The 14,091-nt window shown below is 28.1% G+C and overlaps 1 protein-coding gene across 1 annotated transcript; it reads left to right on the top strand.

Annotated features, from left to right (window-relative positions):
• The first annotated feature begins 7,044 nt into the window (after positions 1–7,044).
• LOC102590923 (uncharacterized) lies at positions 7,045–8,594 on the top strand. Its single transcript, XM_006339121.2, has 2 exons — positions 7,045–7,867; positions 8,394–8,594. Exon 1 carries the CDS (start codon positions 7,350–7,352, stop codon positions 7,863–7,865), a length of 516 nt encoding a protein of 171 aa, XP_006339183.1. The 5' UTR covers positions 7,045–7,349; the 3' UTR covers positions 7,866–7,867; positions 8,394–8,594.
• The last annotated feature ends 5,497 nt before the right edge of the window (positions 8,595–14,091 follow it).

Here is a 14,091-nt window from a genome sequence, read left to right as displayed (position 1 = left end):
TTAGAGGAGGGATGTATAGATAGGGACGGGTCAGCAAAAGATGAGTGATGTATCGAAAGGGAATTTTTGAATTTTTTTTTAAACGATAGAAAATTTTATATGGATACCTGACACCAAATAAGGAAGGTCTTTTTTTCTCTTATTCCAAATTATTGTCCATTTATAGCTACCATAGCCTTATCCAATTCCCTATTTTTAGTGCTTTTTTTCATTCAAAATTTCAAATCTGGAAACTTTTTCAACCTCTATTTAAAATTGAACTTCCCCACTCCACTACTTCACAACTACTCTCTCCAGATCTAAATCTCAATCTCTCTCATCAAATTCAGAATCTTCTTCCATGGCGATTCGAACTATCTACGGATTGGTGTTCTTAGCAACATCCAGCTGTTGCTTCATCTTCCTCTACCTCGCTCTTCAACCAATCTTCTATTTCACCTCCTAAAACCGCCGCGGTGCCACTATGAACCGACCGATCTGGACCGGTAGCAGAGTCGATGAAGAACTTTTTTTTTTCTTCCACGGCGGCGACGAGAGATTCCGGCAGATCGGTTCGTAGATGAATACAAGTATGTTGGATGTATACTTTTTTTTAAAAACTTAGAACGGAAAAATTACAGTGATATTTGGTTTTTATTTTGACGGATCTGGATTTGATTTTTGTGATTTCGTTTGTTTCAGTTCAATAGAGGTTGAAATCGTGTTATTAATCACAGATTATTCTATAATCTAGATTTATAATTTGCAAAAATGAATTTCTTCGTACGATTATGAATTCATAAAAAATATGAATCATCATGTTGTTGTAGCAATTATAATACAAAACATTTTATTGCAAATTTGAGTCAAAAAATTCATTTTGTTACTCTCTATTCGCCATATTGCAATTATATGGATCAAGTTTGGGAAGATGAAGGGAACAATAAGAATTAAACCCACGCCTATTATCGATTTGCGAGTTGAAATTACGTTTGAACGAAGGCAACATATTGATATCGGGATTATCGAAACTCAATATTTTCAACGTTGAGCCTATATTTATATATAAAAATTCATTAAAATTGCAATAAACGATAGACATGAACCGATACAGTGTTGAGTATTGCAAGTTTAATATTAAAAACATTGAATATTTAACTTATGAAATTTTAAATTAAGAATCCGTCTCGATTTGGACATGCATTTATCTTAATTATAAAAAAACAAGTAACAGTTTTGTATGTGGAAAAACTTTACTATATCGTTTTTAAAAAATTGCAATTCATCTTCAGTTTTTTTTTTTTTTAATTCTAAAAAGCAGTTCAATTTATAACCAAACATTATTTTATATTTTTATAAAAAAAAGAAAAAAAATCATACACAAACGACCAAATATCTTCAAAATATAAATCCAATAATTTTCAAACTTTTGCCGACGATGGATTACGTCATAATACAACTTATTACATCATCTTTTATTGGAAAAGTATAATACTTTAATGAGTTTTACCATTCAAATCAATGGATATTCACATTTGTGAGGGGGTGGAGTTATAGTTACGGATTCGATAAAATTTAATAATTTAAATTTAATTTATATATTTATTTTTAATTTTTTTTTAATATGTATGGAATAATCTGTTTAAAATTGAACAAGGAAAAATAATTATAGATTTTAAACTTATAAATTAGAGATCATGAATCTACCTCTATCAAATTTATTCTCATATATCTCATCATAAGGACTATCTTAATATAAAATAGTAGTCTCTTCATTTCAATTTGTTTATCATATTTTTTTAGATACGAAGTTTAAGAAAGTAGAGAAGAATGAAGACAATTGAATATCATGGTCTTAAACATGTAATATGAAAAGTTATAATTAAAGAAAATGTCAAAAAGAAAAGAGATATTCTATACTAAACAGACTAAAAATTATAATATGACAAACAAATTGAAATAGAAAAAATAACAAATTGTGAACGACAAAGGAAGTAATTGACAAAAAAGAAAAATTCCTTTCATTCCCCAAATCTCTCTCTCTCTCTCTATATATATATATTATTAAACCAAATATGTTACACAAATAAAAACAAAAAAATTACTAAAGTCACAACGTGTCATTTCCTTTTGCAAAATGTAAATACAAAAATCACCATTACAATAAACAAATATATATAATTTTTTTATAAAAAATTATTAATAGTTATTTAAACCTCTAAGGTTTTTATTATTGAGAATTCCTTTGTAAAGAACTTGCCAATTCAAAGGCATAGATTCCAAACTCTCATCATTAAGTTTATCTTTGTTTTGAGACCCCAATTCCACAACTTTATTGGAAAACATAACCTTCTTCTTTGCTTGATTTTTATCTGGTCATACAAATTAAAAAAAAAACATCAAATAAATTATTAAAGAAATTAACATGAATAGTCATCCATATTAGTCAGAGGTTGCAAAAAGTCTCATATTTCATAAAATTTATAATATGATTTATTTGAGTCGATAATTTATCAGAAATAGTCTTTCTACTTTCTCAAGATATATAAGGGTAAGACAACAAACACATACCCTTCTTATACTCCACTTCTAAAATTGCATAATGTAGTATTATATGTTTTATTAAGTTAAGGTTTACCAGAAACAATTTTGTGTATACTTTATTTTTCTTAAAACCTCACTTATACAATTACACTGAATATATTATTATTATTATTATATATTATATATTTCATAAAAACTGATAAAATAGGGACTACGGTTCTAGCGGTTAAGGGCGGTCATATAAAAGAGGGATAGATAATAAAAAATAATAATTTATTTTTTGAATTACAAAACCATATAAGAAAAAAGAAAATTTAACAACTTCCAATAAAATTGAGAATTTTGTCCTCCATTATACTTTGGGTTTAATCTTGACACGTACTAAAATCTTCTTATTTTACGCTTGAACACTATTAAATATATAATAAAAAAATCTATCAAAATTTTCACCAAAATTTTTTAACATATATAATATATATATTCATACGGAAATAAGTTTTGTCATTATATACACAATCCGATTTTTCAATAAAGAAAGATTCAAATAATTGGATAAACCCTTCTGCTTCTCTAATTCCGCATTTAAACTTCAACAATAAGATCAAATATGAGACTTTTTTTTTGCAAAAAGTAACGTTTTAAATCGACCAATGAGACTTTTTACTAAAAGTAAAGTTATAAATCGATCCAAATTATAACAGACGATAAAATAGAACAATTTCCGAAAGAGGGAAAGAGTAAAATTACCAATTTGAGTTTCCAATTTGTTGATGAAATCAGAAAGAAGATGTTGATGCACTTTCATAGCAAGGAGAACAACACTTCCAGAAACTGCAAAAACAGCCATAAATGCACATCCCAATGAATTCTCCATTTTCCTCTTGCAAAAAAAATTATACAATTTTAAATTTTTTGGATATTTGAAGGGAAAAAATTAAAGGAAATTTTCTTGGAAAACTATAAATAAAAACATTTTATTGATAATAATATGTAAGAAGTTCATGGAATTATTATAATAAGAAGATAGAGAACAATGGAACAGTTAACTTGATGTATTTAAAGGGAAAAATTTATTTGGAAATGGGAAAATGAATTGTCAACTGTTTTTATTTTTTTTAAATTTATTTATTTATATATAGTTTTTTAAAATTGTTTTGCAGTTTCTATCGAATGCCATCAGCACATATTTCTGTGGCATTTGACTTTTTTTGTTTTGTAACACCAAACAATAAATAGACATTTTATGGATTTTGAATCTATTTTTATCACCTAAATTTTAGTTTTATCCTAAAAAAATCTTGTGTTTTAAACGAAAATATAGTACATCCAAAGATATTTTTAAATTTAATACTTTAAAAAAAAAATCATAGTCATCTTTTACTCTTTTGAAAAAATAATTTCTTTTTTTAGTTTTTTATCCGGTGTCTAGTATCCATATTCGCCAAACTAAATCTCGCACCTGAAAGTCCTACGGTGAAGGGTGAAATGCTCCCAAACAAAGGCGATACTCAAAAATATATCTTTATTACTCTAATTAGTAAAGAGATAAATGGTATTATAGAAATTAAATACACTTTTTATTAAGTTAAATAGTTTAAAACACATGATTTTTCAAGAGGGTAAAATTATCTAAAACATAAGAAAATTTAATTAAGGCTATTTAATTCAATAAAACAAAAAAAAAATCTCATTTAAAGAAATTTGATTATTTTTTTTCAAAAATTTATATACCATTCTGAATTATATTTTTCCAAGAGGGTAAAATTATCTAAAAATAAGAAGAAAAAATCAAGGGTTGTTAGGTAAAAGTAGAAGAGAGAAAAAGAGTCAGCTACTTATATTTGCATGTGGTTGGTGTGGCAACTAATTATAGGAATATTAAATCACATTTGTTTGAAGAATGGAATCCACTAATTAAAAACTAATCCATATTACTAGGTAATTATTTTATATATTTCATATGTTCGTATTTTATTTTTAATTTATTTGAATTAGAAAGTCCTTTGCTCATGGGGTCCTATTTTTATTTTTTTTTAAAAAGAAGAAGTTATTTTAGGGAAACGAGGGAAGCAAGTCATTTAACAAAAAATAATCATTGTTCATTATTATAAAGATGGATACAACAACCAACACGGGGTGATAGTGGAATGGTTGAGATTTTTCTATCCTAATCAGTGATTTCGGGTTCGAATTTCGGAGATTGCCCCTAACCAATTGTATAACTTCCCCTTTTTTTTAAAAATAAAAATATATACCTAAAACTAGTTGTGGATAATTACTTTCTATTACTTAAATTAATTATCAGTTCTCTTTTGTTTTTTCAGTTCGTCTGTGTGAATTTCTTAAAGTAACTTTTTTGGGTACCCAAATAACAAAAAGAAATAACAAGAATGGGTCATTACATTGATTTGAGATTAAAAATGTCCTTGAATTATGTGAAAATTGAACCGTTTTATTCTCGTTAAGTTCAAAAATCACAAGAAAATAAGAGGAATTCTTAGAGAAAAAATGACATCATAATTTAATTTTGTTTTTGGCTTAAATCTTTATTTAAATTTCAATACTAGCAAAGCAAAAAATAGAAAAAGAAGTACAAGATATATTCAAAATTTTGAAGGTCTATGAATAAAGTATCCCATGCAAAATGATATGAAATTAATAATAATTAACTATTGTGAACTTTCACCAACTTATGTACTATTTTTTATTTTATTTTATAAATGACCAGATAAGGATTATGTGTCCTCTAGTTAAAGGTCAAGCATAGCACTACTATCTTATTAATTATTATATTGAAAATTCCATCAATAATTATCTTTTTAACATTAATACATTATGGTTAATTAAGGATATTCTATTAATCAAATTTAACTACGGGCAGTATGCTATGATTTTTAGATATATTGATTCGATATTTTATGGTCTTTGGTTTCTTAAACTAATTATCATACTAATACCATATCTAATTAAATAAGATATGGCTCATTTTTCTCTCCTTTCGTTTTCGTTTTATTCGATTTGATAACTTGAACTTTATTTTTATATCAACATGGGTTATGTTGCAGTGATGAAATTGCTACCCTTTTAACTAGAGATTTTGGATTTGAGTCCTAGATACGGAGAAAATCCTATTGAAAGCGTCATGACTCAAATTTAGTCGGGGATCCATTGCTGGCTCCAAACATAGGATGGAAACCAAAACAAAATGTTATTTTTCTAGGAAGTGTGAGTTAGAGGAAATATACATGATTTTTGAGTTGGACAAATCATCAATTCTGAAAAAATAAGGCAAAAAGTTTTAATCTAATATTTCATCAGTCATATTATTTCATCTAGATTCATCAAAGACACGAGAATATGACTCCAACAAAATATCATATTAAATATCAAAATAGTTAGTATTAAAAATTTTAATTTTAATTATTCATTGATTCTATATATGTTGTACCAAATTATGCACCACCTTATATCTAACCTCAAACTTTGGTTAACCAAAATTTAAATTTTAGTTCACGATGATCGGTTATCAAAAAAAAAAAAAATTTTAGTTCACGATGTTATGTCCCCCTATATAAGCTATATTGGTTATTAAGTATTGTGTAATCTCCAAATTATACACTTGTCTTGTACTTCCTCTATTAACTCCCTAGCACGTACCATTGTCCCCTAGGCCCTAACCTCAAGGGTCCCCAACCACCATTTTCTATTAAAAACAAAATAACGTTTGCCTCGAAAAATAAAAGACATGTATATACGAGAGATATCGAGTTATCATATTGAAATTAATTTTTTTGATGTTAATACTATTATTGTATAAGATTATTAAGACATTATATGCATAGTGCTAACAAGAGTATTTACATCATCACTATCAAGTGAGGTTTCCTAAACTTGCTATATTATTAAGACTTTAGATAATTTTACATGTATAAAGCGTTAACATGATATAATTGTAACATTTCTCAAAAAGTCGAAGTCATAATTCTTTATCATAAGTATATATGTAAGTCGAGGTTGAATTAACTATGACTATTGATTTACCATTCCGCAAAATACAGAACAAACTTGATTCATAAATTTTTATTTTATTAAAAGAAGATCCATTATTATAATTTTTATAAAAAAAATATATTCATGCACGACGTAAAAAAACTCTTCGTGCTCATTATATCAAAAATTAGCTAGTTACGATTATTATTGAGATTTTTCAAAAGTTATACATGAATTTTGAAAGTTTGTAATGACATATAATCATAACTATTCATTTATAAAGCAAACATAGAGTCATGTAATTTATTAATGCCGTGTTTTAAGATATCCCAACATTTTATGAAATTATTATATTTATTAAAAACTACAACTTAAGAAATTCAAATTATATTTTTTCAACTTCAAATCACACGTAATATCTATACTGATGAAGGTAATCTATATTCCATAAAACTCTTCGAGATCCGTATAAGTTGACTCGAACACCCCTTTTTCTATTCCTTTTGTTCCCTATTTCCCCGCACCGTTATACGACAAACCTTATTTTTCTCTTTTCCACTATATTTTCACCCCTTCAAAACCACCATTAATATATTTTCTTGGATCAAATAAATTTTTTTTATAAACCAAAAATAGTACATCAAACCAACAAATTCATCAAAATTTTTTTTATAATTCACATAAAAAATAAAATTCTCCAGCCATTTTCGGAGAGGGGTAATTTTTCCCATTTTGAAGATCTAATAAATCTTCTTCCCCCACTCCGAAAATATATCATCCTTATGAAATCGAATTTTTTCGAAAAAAATTAAAATTAAAAACAATTGAAATTAGGCATGACGAGACCAATAATCATACCTTCGCCTCCATTACTATCTCTGGATAAACGGCAGCCGCTATTATCGAGTCAGGATTCATCTCCGTCGTCGTGCGGCGGCGTCCGCGGCAGCAGCAGCGGTGGGAGCGTTGTTCGGAGAGCGCGATTAGCGGAGGTTGCCGGCGGTACGACGGCGGAATGTGCGGCGGTGGCGTGTTGTTGTCCTTGCGGGATTGCGAATTTGTTGGTTCTAGCGGTGTATAAGGTTCCTGCCGGACTTTGTAGAAAGGCTTTGAGGAAAAATCGCCGGAATCGGTTGATGAAAAAGGGGCTTTTGCCGGCGTCGGGAAGTGGACATTGTAGCTGTGATGAAATGGAGCTTCATGCTTACCAGATTTCTAGTCCGATTGCGGTGGTCGGCGGCGCCGGAAACCTAGCTACCGATAAGGATGCTTTGGAGCTGGAGAAGGAAATGTGGGAAAAGTTTTATGGTACTGGGTTCTGGAGAAGCCCATCTCAACGAAGTGAAATGTAACGGTAATTTTTCCGATTAATTTACACACATCTCGACTAATTTATAAAATGCGTTAACTCTACCTATCAAAAATCGAAATAAGATTTCACATTCACATTTTGATACATTGATTTATCATAATAATAAATAGCGTTAATAGTAACTTTATCGCGCAAAGAAGGCTTCCATTCACATATTCATCACACGGTTCTCAAACCAAATCTATGATGAATCTCGGAAAACAAAGTGAAAACGTAACATTCTTTGCGACATATAAAGAAGTTTTTCGTAAATTTATGTGAATTCTTCTTCGTAGTTTTTCATTTCACTAAGCTCGTAAAATGATTTAATTTCATAAACTCAATAATAATATTTGGTATTTCATCATACTTGTCATGAAATTTTAGGTAATGTTTTTTTATTGATTCAAGCTTTCACGGATAAAGTTATTATGTGCTATTTGTTTTGATAGAAAGTAATAAATATCTCGTAAAATTAATCGAGGCGAAAGATATGATTATAATCAATTGTGTATGTTGTAATTTTCAGGCTTGGGATGAATTAATGTGTATAGGTGGTTGAATGAAGAAGAGGGAGAAATTGTTCTATTTTCTTTTTTTGCTCTTTTTCACTCTCTTTGTAATTAAAAACTATTTAACTCTTGTATCCACCAAGGAATCTTTGTATTATATTCTTCAATTTCTTTGTCATATTTTCATTTCAAGAATCAAAATCAAGTGTATTGTTCAATTCCAATTTTGTTTTGATTTTTGATATTTTGTTTCATGGGGTGTTTGGCTATGTAAATAAACAAAAACAAAAAATTACTTTATGTGAAATTTTCACATTAGAGTTGTGTTTGATCATATTTTTTGTGATAAGTACAAGCACGAATGGTTCATGATTATGATCCGTTCGCATTGTAAGTAAGGTATTGAGTTAAGTTTTACTTAGTACATAATCTTAAATAGGCGATTGGTGATCAATAAACTGAAGAAGATGAGAATGACATCAACTCGTCAAGTCATCAATGCCCCTGAATTCATAAAATTTAAATCTTATTAGTATTACTATTGAAATTTAAAACAATTTGAAGAAAGAGGATTACACTTTGGATTAAAGGAGAAAAACATATTTTGTTTTGTTAAATTATATTAGTAGTTTTTATAAATTTACCGGTTCGATTTACACACACAAAAAAAGCTCCTTATTACAATAACATATTGAGTGTGATTCCACTAGTAGAGTTTGGGAAGAATGAGGTGTACATAAACCTTACTCCTACTTTGTGCGAGATAAAGAAATTATTTCTGATAAACCTTCTAGTTAAAAAATTACCCCTTTTTGAAATATTTTATTTCCTTCAAGATTAAATTCAAATTCTAATGAAATTTGAAAATCTAAAGACAAAAAACACTAATTTTTTTAAATAAAACAAAAAAATATTTCAGAAGTAAATAAATAATATATATGGTCAACAGGACCTAATTAAGACTGAAGAGAGTTAAATCATTTCATCTCACTCCTTTTATAGATTTTTTTTCTTTTAATAAAACAACCACTATGTGTAATCATGACTCTTGAGTACAAAAGCTAACACTTTGCTTTGCTACTAACATAATATTTCATTTACTCATAGTTATCGCCTTCGTTCACTATTATAACTATTATAATTGTAATCCACCATTATACATGCCAACAACAATCGTCATCTTCAGTCACAACTTACAAACTAAAACAACCACTATGTTTGGTGTGGTAGTAAATGTGTAATAATGACTCTTGAGTACAAAAGCAACACTTTGCTTTGCTACTAACATAATATTTCATTTACTCATTGTTATCGCCTCCGTTCACTATTATAACTACTGTAATTGTAATTCACCATTATACATGCCAACAACAATAGTCATCTTCAGTCACAAGTCACAACTTACAAACCATCATCATTATCAATCACTTACTATAATCAGTTATTACTATCGTAACTCACCACCATCAGTCACCATATTATATATCGTCAATCACTTTCTTTATTCACCACCATATTATTTATCATCAACCTCTTTATGCTTCTACATATCTTATACTAAATGGTCCATATCCCCCAAATTAAAGAAAACTCCAAAAAAGATCTAGTGCTTTAAACCTACCTTTTCATTAGAAAAATGATAAATGACAAAATATAATTAAATCTAGTAAACCTATGATGGTAAAGATACTGTTCTTTTCCACTAAAAAAAGAAAGTACAATAATTGTATTTGAGGGTCCAAACTTGCTGTTTGTCATTGGTGTAAACTGCTTGGTATTCATCAGTCCCTATCAATACTTGCACATGTTGCATCCAGGTGACTTTCAGAATCTATTTACTTTTACTGAGCTTTTTCCCCCACCCCACCCCCACCCCCACCCCAAAAGGATAAAAATCCCACTTGAGATTGGACACCACCGACTCGACCTATACTGAACTAATTTAAATTCACGTCAAGTAAAAATCTATCAAAGGATAAACATACTTTCTATCGAGAAATTTTCCGAACTTGATATGTATTTTTAATTAATAATGCAGGAATTTTGACTATCTCATTGCATGATAGGAAGGAGCTAAAGGAGCATGCATTATGGGGTTTGAATGAATTTTTGTTGACAGAAAATTATAATGTATATTAAACGGATCTAGAGTGTTACCTGACGTTTATGTGAACTCAATAAGTTTATTTTTAAAATGTAGTATTCATATTAAAATATATCAAATATTTATAAAAACTTGATTGTAAATTCAGTTATTATTATATATTAGTTATTATTATAGAAACTTATAAATTTTAAATCGATCAGTAATTTTACATCTAGTATATAATAAATGAATCCCATAATTCAGATATCATCATTGGACACACCCATTAATGAGACTAATTATTAATCCTACCTGTTTTCAAATGGCTTTAATCAACAAGTGTTCATTCAACTCATTAGTCACATAGATGTACATACAAAAGAACTTGGAAATGACACTACAATGGACAAGGGGAAAATATGTGGAGGCTAGTTTTCTGACTTATAGGAGGTGGTTTGGTACACCGGATCATATAATAATTTCGAGATAAAATGTAAAATTATTTTATTTTATATTTAGTTAAGAGTATCAGTTAGTCCTTGAATTATCTCTTTTATTATTTATATTATTATGATTGAATATGTGATATCATGTCCATAAGATTACTTTGTTTATCTTGTTTCTCATACCAAACGACCTCATAGAATTAATATTACCTATCTGAATAAGATATTTCTTAAAATTAATAAATAAAAGTGAAAAATACATATCATTTAATCAAAGTTTAGCAATAAAAATTTATATACATGATTTTTTTTGTTTGGTTTGAGAAAAAATAAATTAAATTTTTTAAAATATATGTATATCATTGAAAGTTGAAATTGATCCATTCACTTATTAGGTAGATTTTTTCAAAGGAATGTGGATTTTCTTGCTGAATATCTTTGTCATAAATTATTTTTCTTCAGCAACTATATTCTATAATTATTGATGGACCAATAAGGCAACAAGTTCATTTTTTTTAGGTTAACACTATTCCCATTTGACTACGTCTTCTCTATACTATTTGATTTTATTTTTTTGAGGAAGTTACTAAGTATTCAATTATTCATCCTTCATTTCTTTGTATAGAGTAAAATCATCAAATATTTAGATTAATAATCCTTTTTTATTTTTTTAATATGATATCTAATATTCATTTTGAGGTCTAATTAATTTGAATTTGTATTGAGAGGTAAAGTGTTATATATCAAAGACGGTTTTATTTACGCGATTCAAACTTGGAGAGAAATATTTACCACTTCGCACTAAGTTTCATTCGGTGATACTCAAATTAATGATTGAGTTTCCTTTGGTTCCATTTGATCTATTTTTTATTTTTTTTAAATACTTTGTTGGGGGTAGGTGGGGAGGGGTATTGTAATTCTGATGAACTAGAAGCTCATGTTTTAAATTTTTTAATAGATATATTTTCTAGTATCATTTATATATGGCCCATTTTGATACTAATCATTTAATTTTTAAAAGTAGGTTTCATATTTTTTATTTCTTTCAACTAATTTTGCTTTGTCACTTTTGGCAATATTGAATTCAACCCCCTAATGCTAACTTTTTGGAAAAAAAAATCCATGTATACCGGGAAAGTTTAAACTACATGAGGGGACATTCGATGTATACACCAAATAGATCATACATTGGATATATACGAGTTTAAGGTGGGACCATCAAATTTAATTTACGTGAATTGAAATATCGAGAAGACCTCATATCTAAAACTTGAGTTGTTTAGAGGAAGATTTGAGCTAATGTCCATTGTAATTTGCCGTTGAATAGCTTCGAAGCTCAAAATGTAAAAAATTGACCTACTGCAAATGTGAATCGCATCGAGTAAATAATATATCTAAAGACTCGAAACATCGAAAGGAGCTCGTATCTAAATTTTGGGATTATTTAGAGGAGATTTGAGTTGATTAGTTTAGGGGAAAATCAGCTCATTGAGGAAGATGAACAGTTGAAATATATAAATATTATATAACAATGTATATACATCTGATACATAATTTTACATTATTTTAATAACAATATACATCACAATTCACATAAATGCAACCATTTTAGTTGTTTTTTTTTGGGCGGCGATACATTTACATAAGAATCCCACCAAACATTCCCATATGGTTGGAAGCCCAATTCTAAAAGCCCAACTCCTATGAAAACAACCTAGAACGGTGGAGGCAAATAGGTGGTCAAAAGGCACAATTGATGTATTTGACACATATTCGAGATACGATTATATGTATCTAGTTATTATTAATGTATTTGATTAAGTATGTATGTATCAAATAAATATATTGGAGATTTACACATGTATTTAATACAATTTGTTTTGTTATGTGTCTGAATCTTGTCATGTGTATCTGACCTTCTATCAAGTATCTTATTATAATACGCATTTGTTATGTTATTGCAATGCATCTGCTATTTTCGTATGTATCTAACCTACATATATACATTGTGTTTAATGTAGATACATTGTTAGTTATGTATATGTAGATACAGTGAATGAACATTAGTTTTTATGTATATTGTGTTTATTTGAGATACATTGTTATTTAAATATTGGTAGAAGTATGAAATTTACAGCTTGAAATTCAAAGAACCAAATTTGAATTTCTGAAGAAAAAAAAAGTTACTTTGTTAATGTTCGAAACTTCAAAAATTGAAGATTCAAAAGAAGGAATTGATGAAGAAGATGAAATTTACAATTTCAGAATTATTAAGGTTTATGATTTAGATTTTTTAGTAAAAATGTTAATAGTTGATACAAAAGGATCCTTTAGATCTGTTTTGTTTGTTAATTTCCATCATTTACTCCTTTAATTAAGGCAATAAGTTACAACATTTAATTGAAAAGTATTAAATTATGCATCTCGCTCTTTTAAATCTGATGGATACATATATCTTATGGGCCATGATACATGTATCTCGTAGCCGAAAATGGTATATAAAGTAATATTAAAAACTATCAGAAATTCTAGTAATTAGGATCTAAACTAGTGAGATTTATATAGTTTGCTCTATTCAAACTATTTTAAACTTATTCATCAAAATATTTTCTTTTCGATGAAAAGCTTATTAGAGGGCCCAATATATATATGTGGGTAATTCAGTGTGAAACAAATTTTTCTGGGCCAACTTTTAGGCCCAGGATTTGTAGAGGTATACTTTTAAGAGAAATTTTCAGAAATAGTAAACATAATAGACTTAATAAAACTCTATAAATATAGTTTCGATAATTGCGTTTCATAGCTATAGTTCCTTTTGCTATGGAGGTTGCGGCTGTATATTTCTACAAGTTTGTATATTTCGCTTATGAATATACAAATAGGGTAAGTATATAAAAATTATGTATTAATATATTTCGAAATTTTTCAGAACTTTGTATATATATTTTTCACTTGTCAATATACAAAACAGGGTAATTCATTAAATCGTATACAAATAGATAGAGTAAGCACATACAAAATTCTGAATTTGTACAATCCATAGTCGAATTCTACAAAATTTGAATTGATACAAATCGGCGAATCATACAAATCAGGCTAAAAACAAGATATGGCGAAACTATAGATGCGAATTAAAATTTCCCTAAACAATAGTTATATCATTTAATATGGTTTAAATATTTG

This window comes from Solanum tuberosum, unplaced genomic scaffold (assembly GCF_000226075.1).
Source record: "Solanum tuberosum cultivar DM 1-3 516 R44 unplaced genomic scaffold, SolTub_3.0 scf00008, whole genome shotgun sequence".
In the NCBI taxonomy this organism is placed as follows: domain Eukaryota; kingdom Viridiplantae; phylum Streptophyta; class Magnoliopsida; order Solanales; family Solanaceae; genus Solanum; species Solanum tuberosum.
The sequence above is the reverse complement of the archived record's forward strand: the minus strand, read 5'-3'. Positions and strand labels throughout refer to the sequence as shown.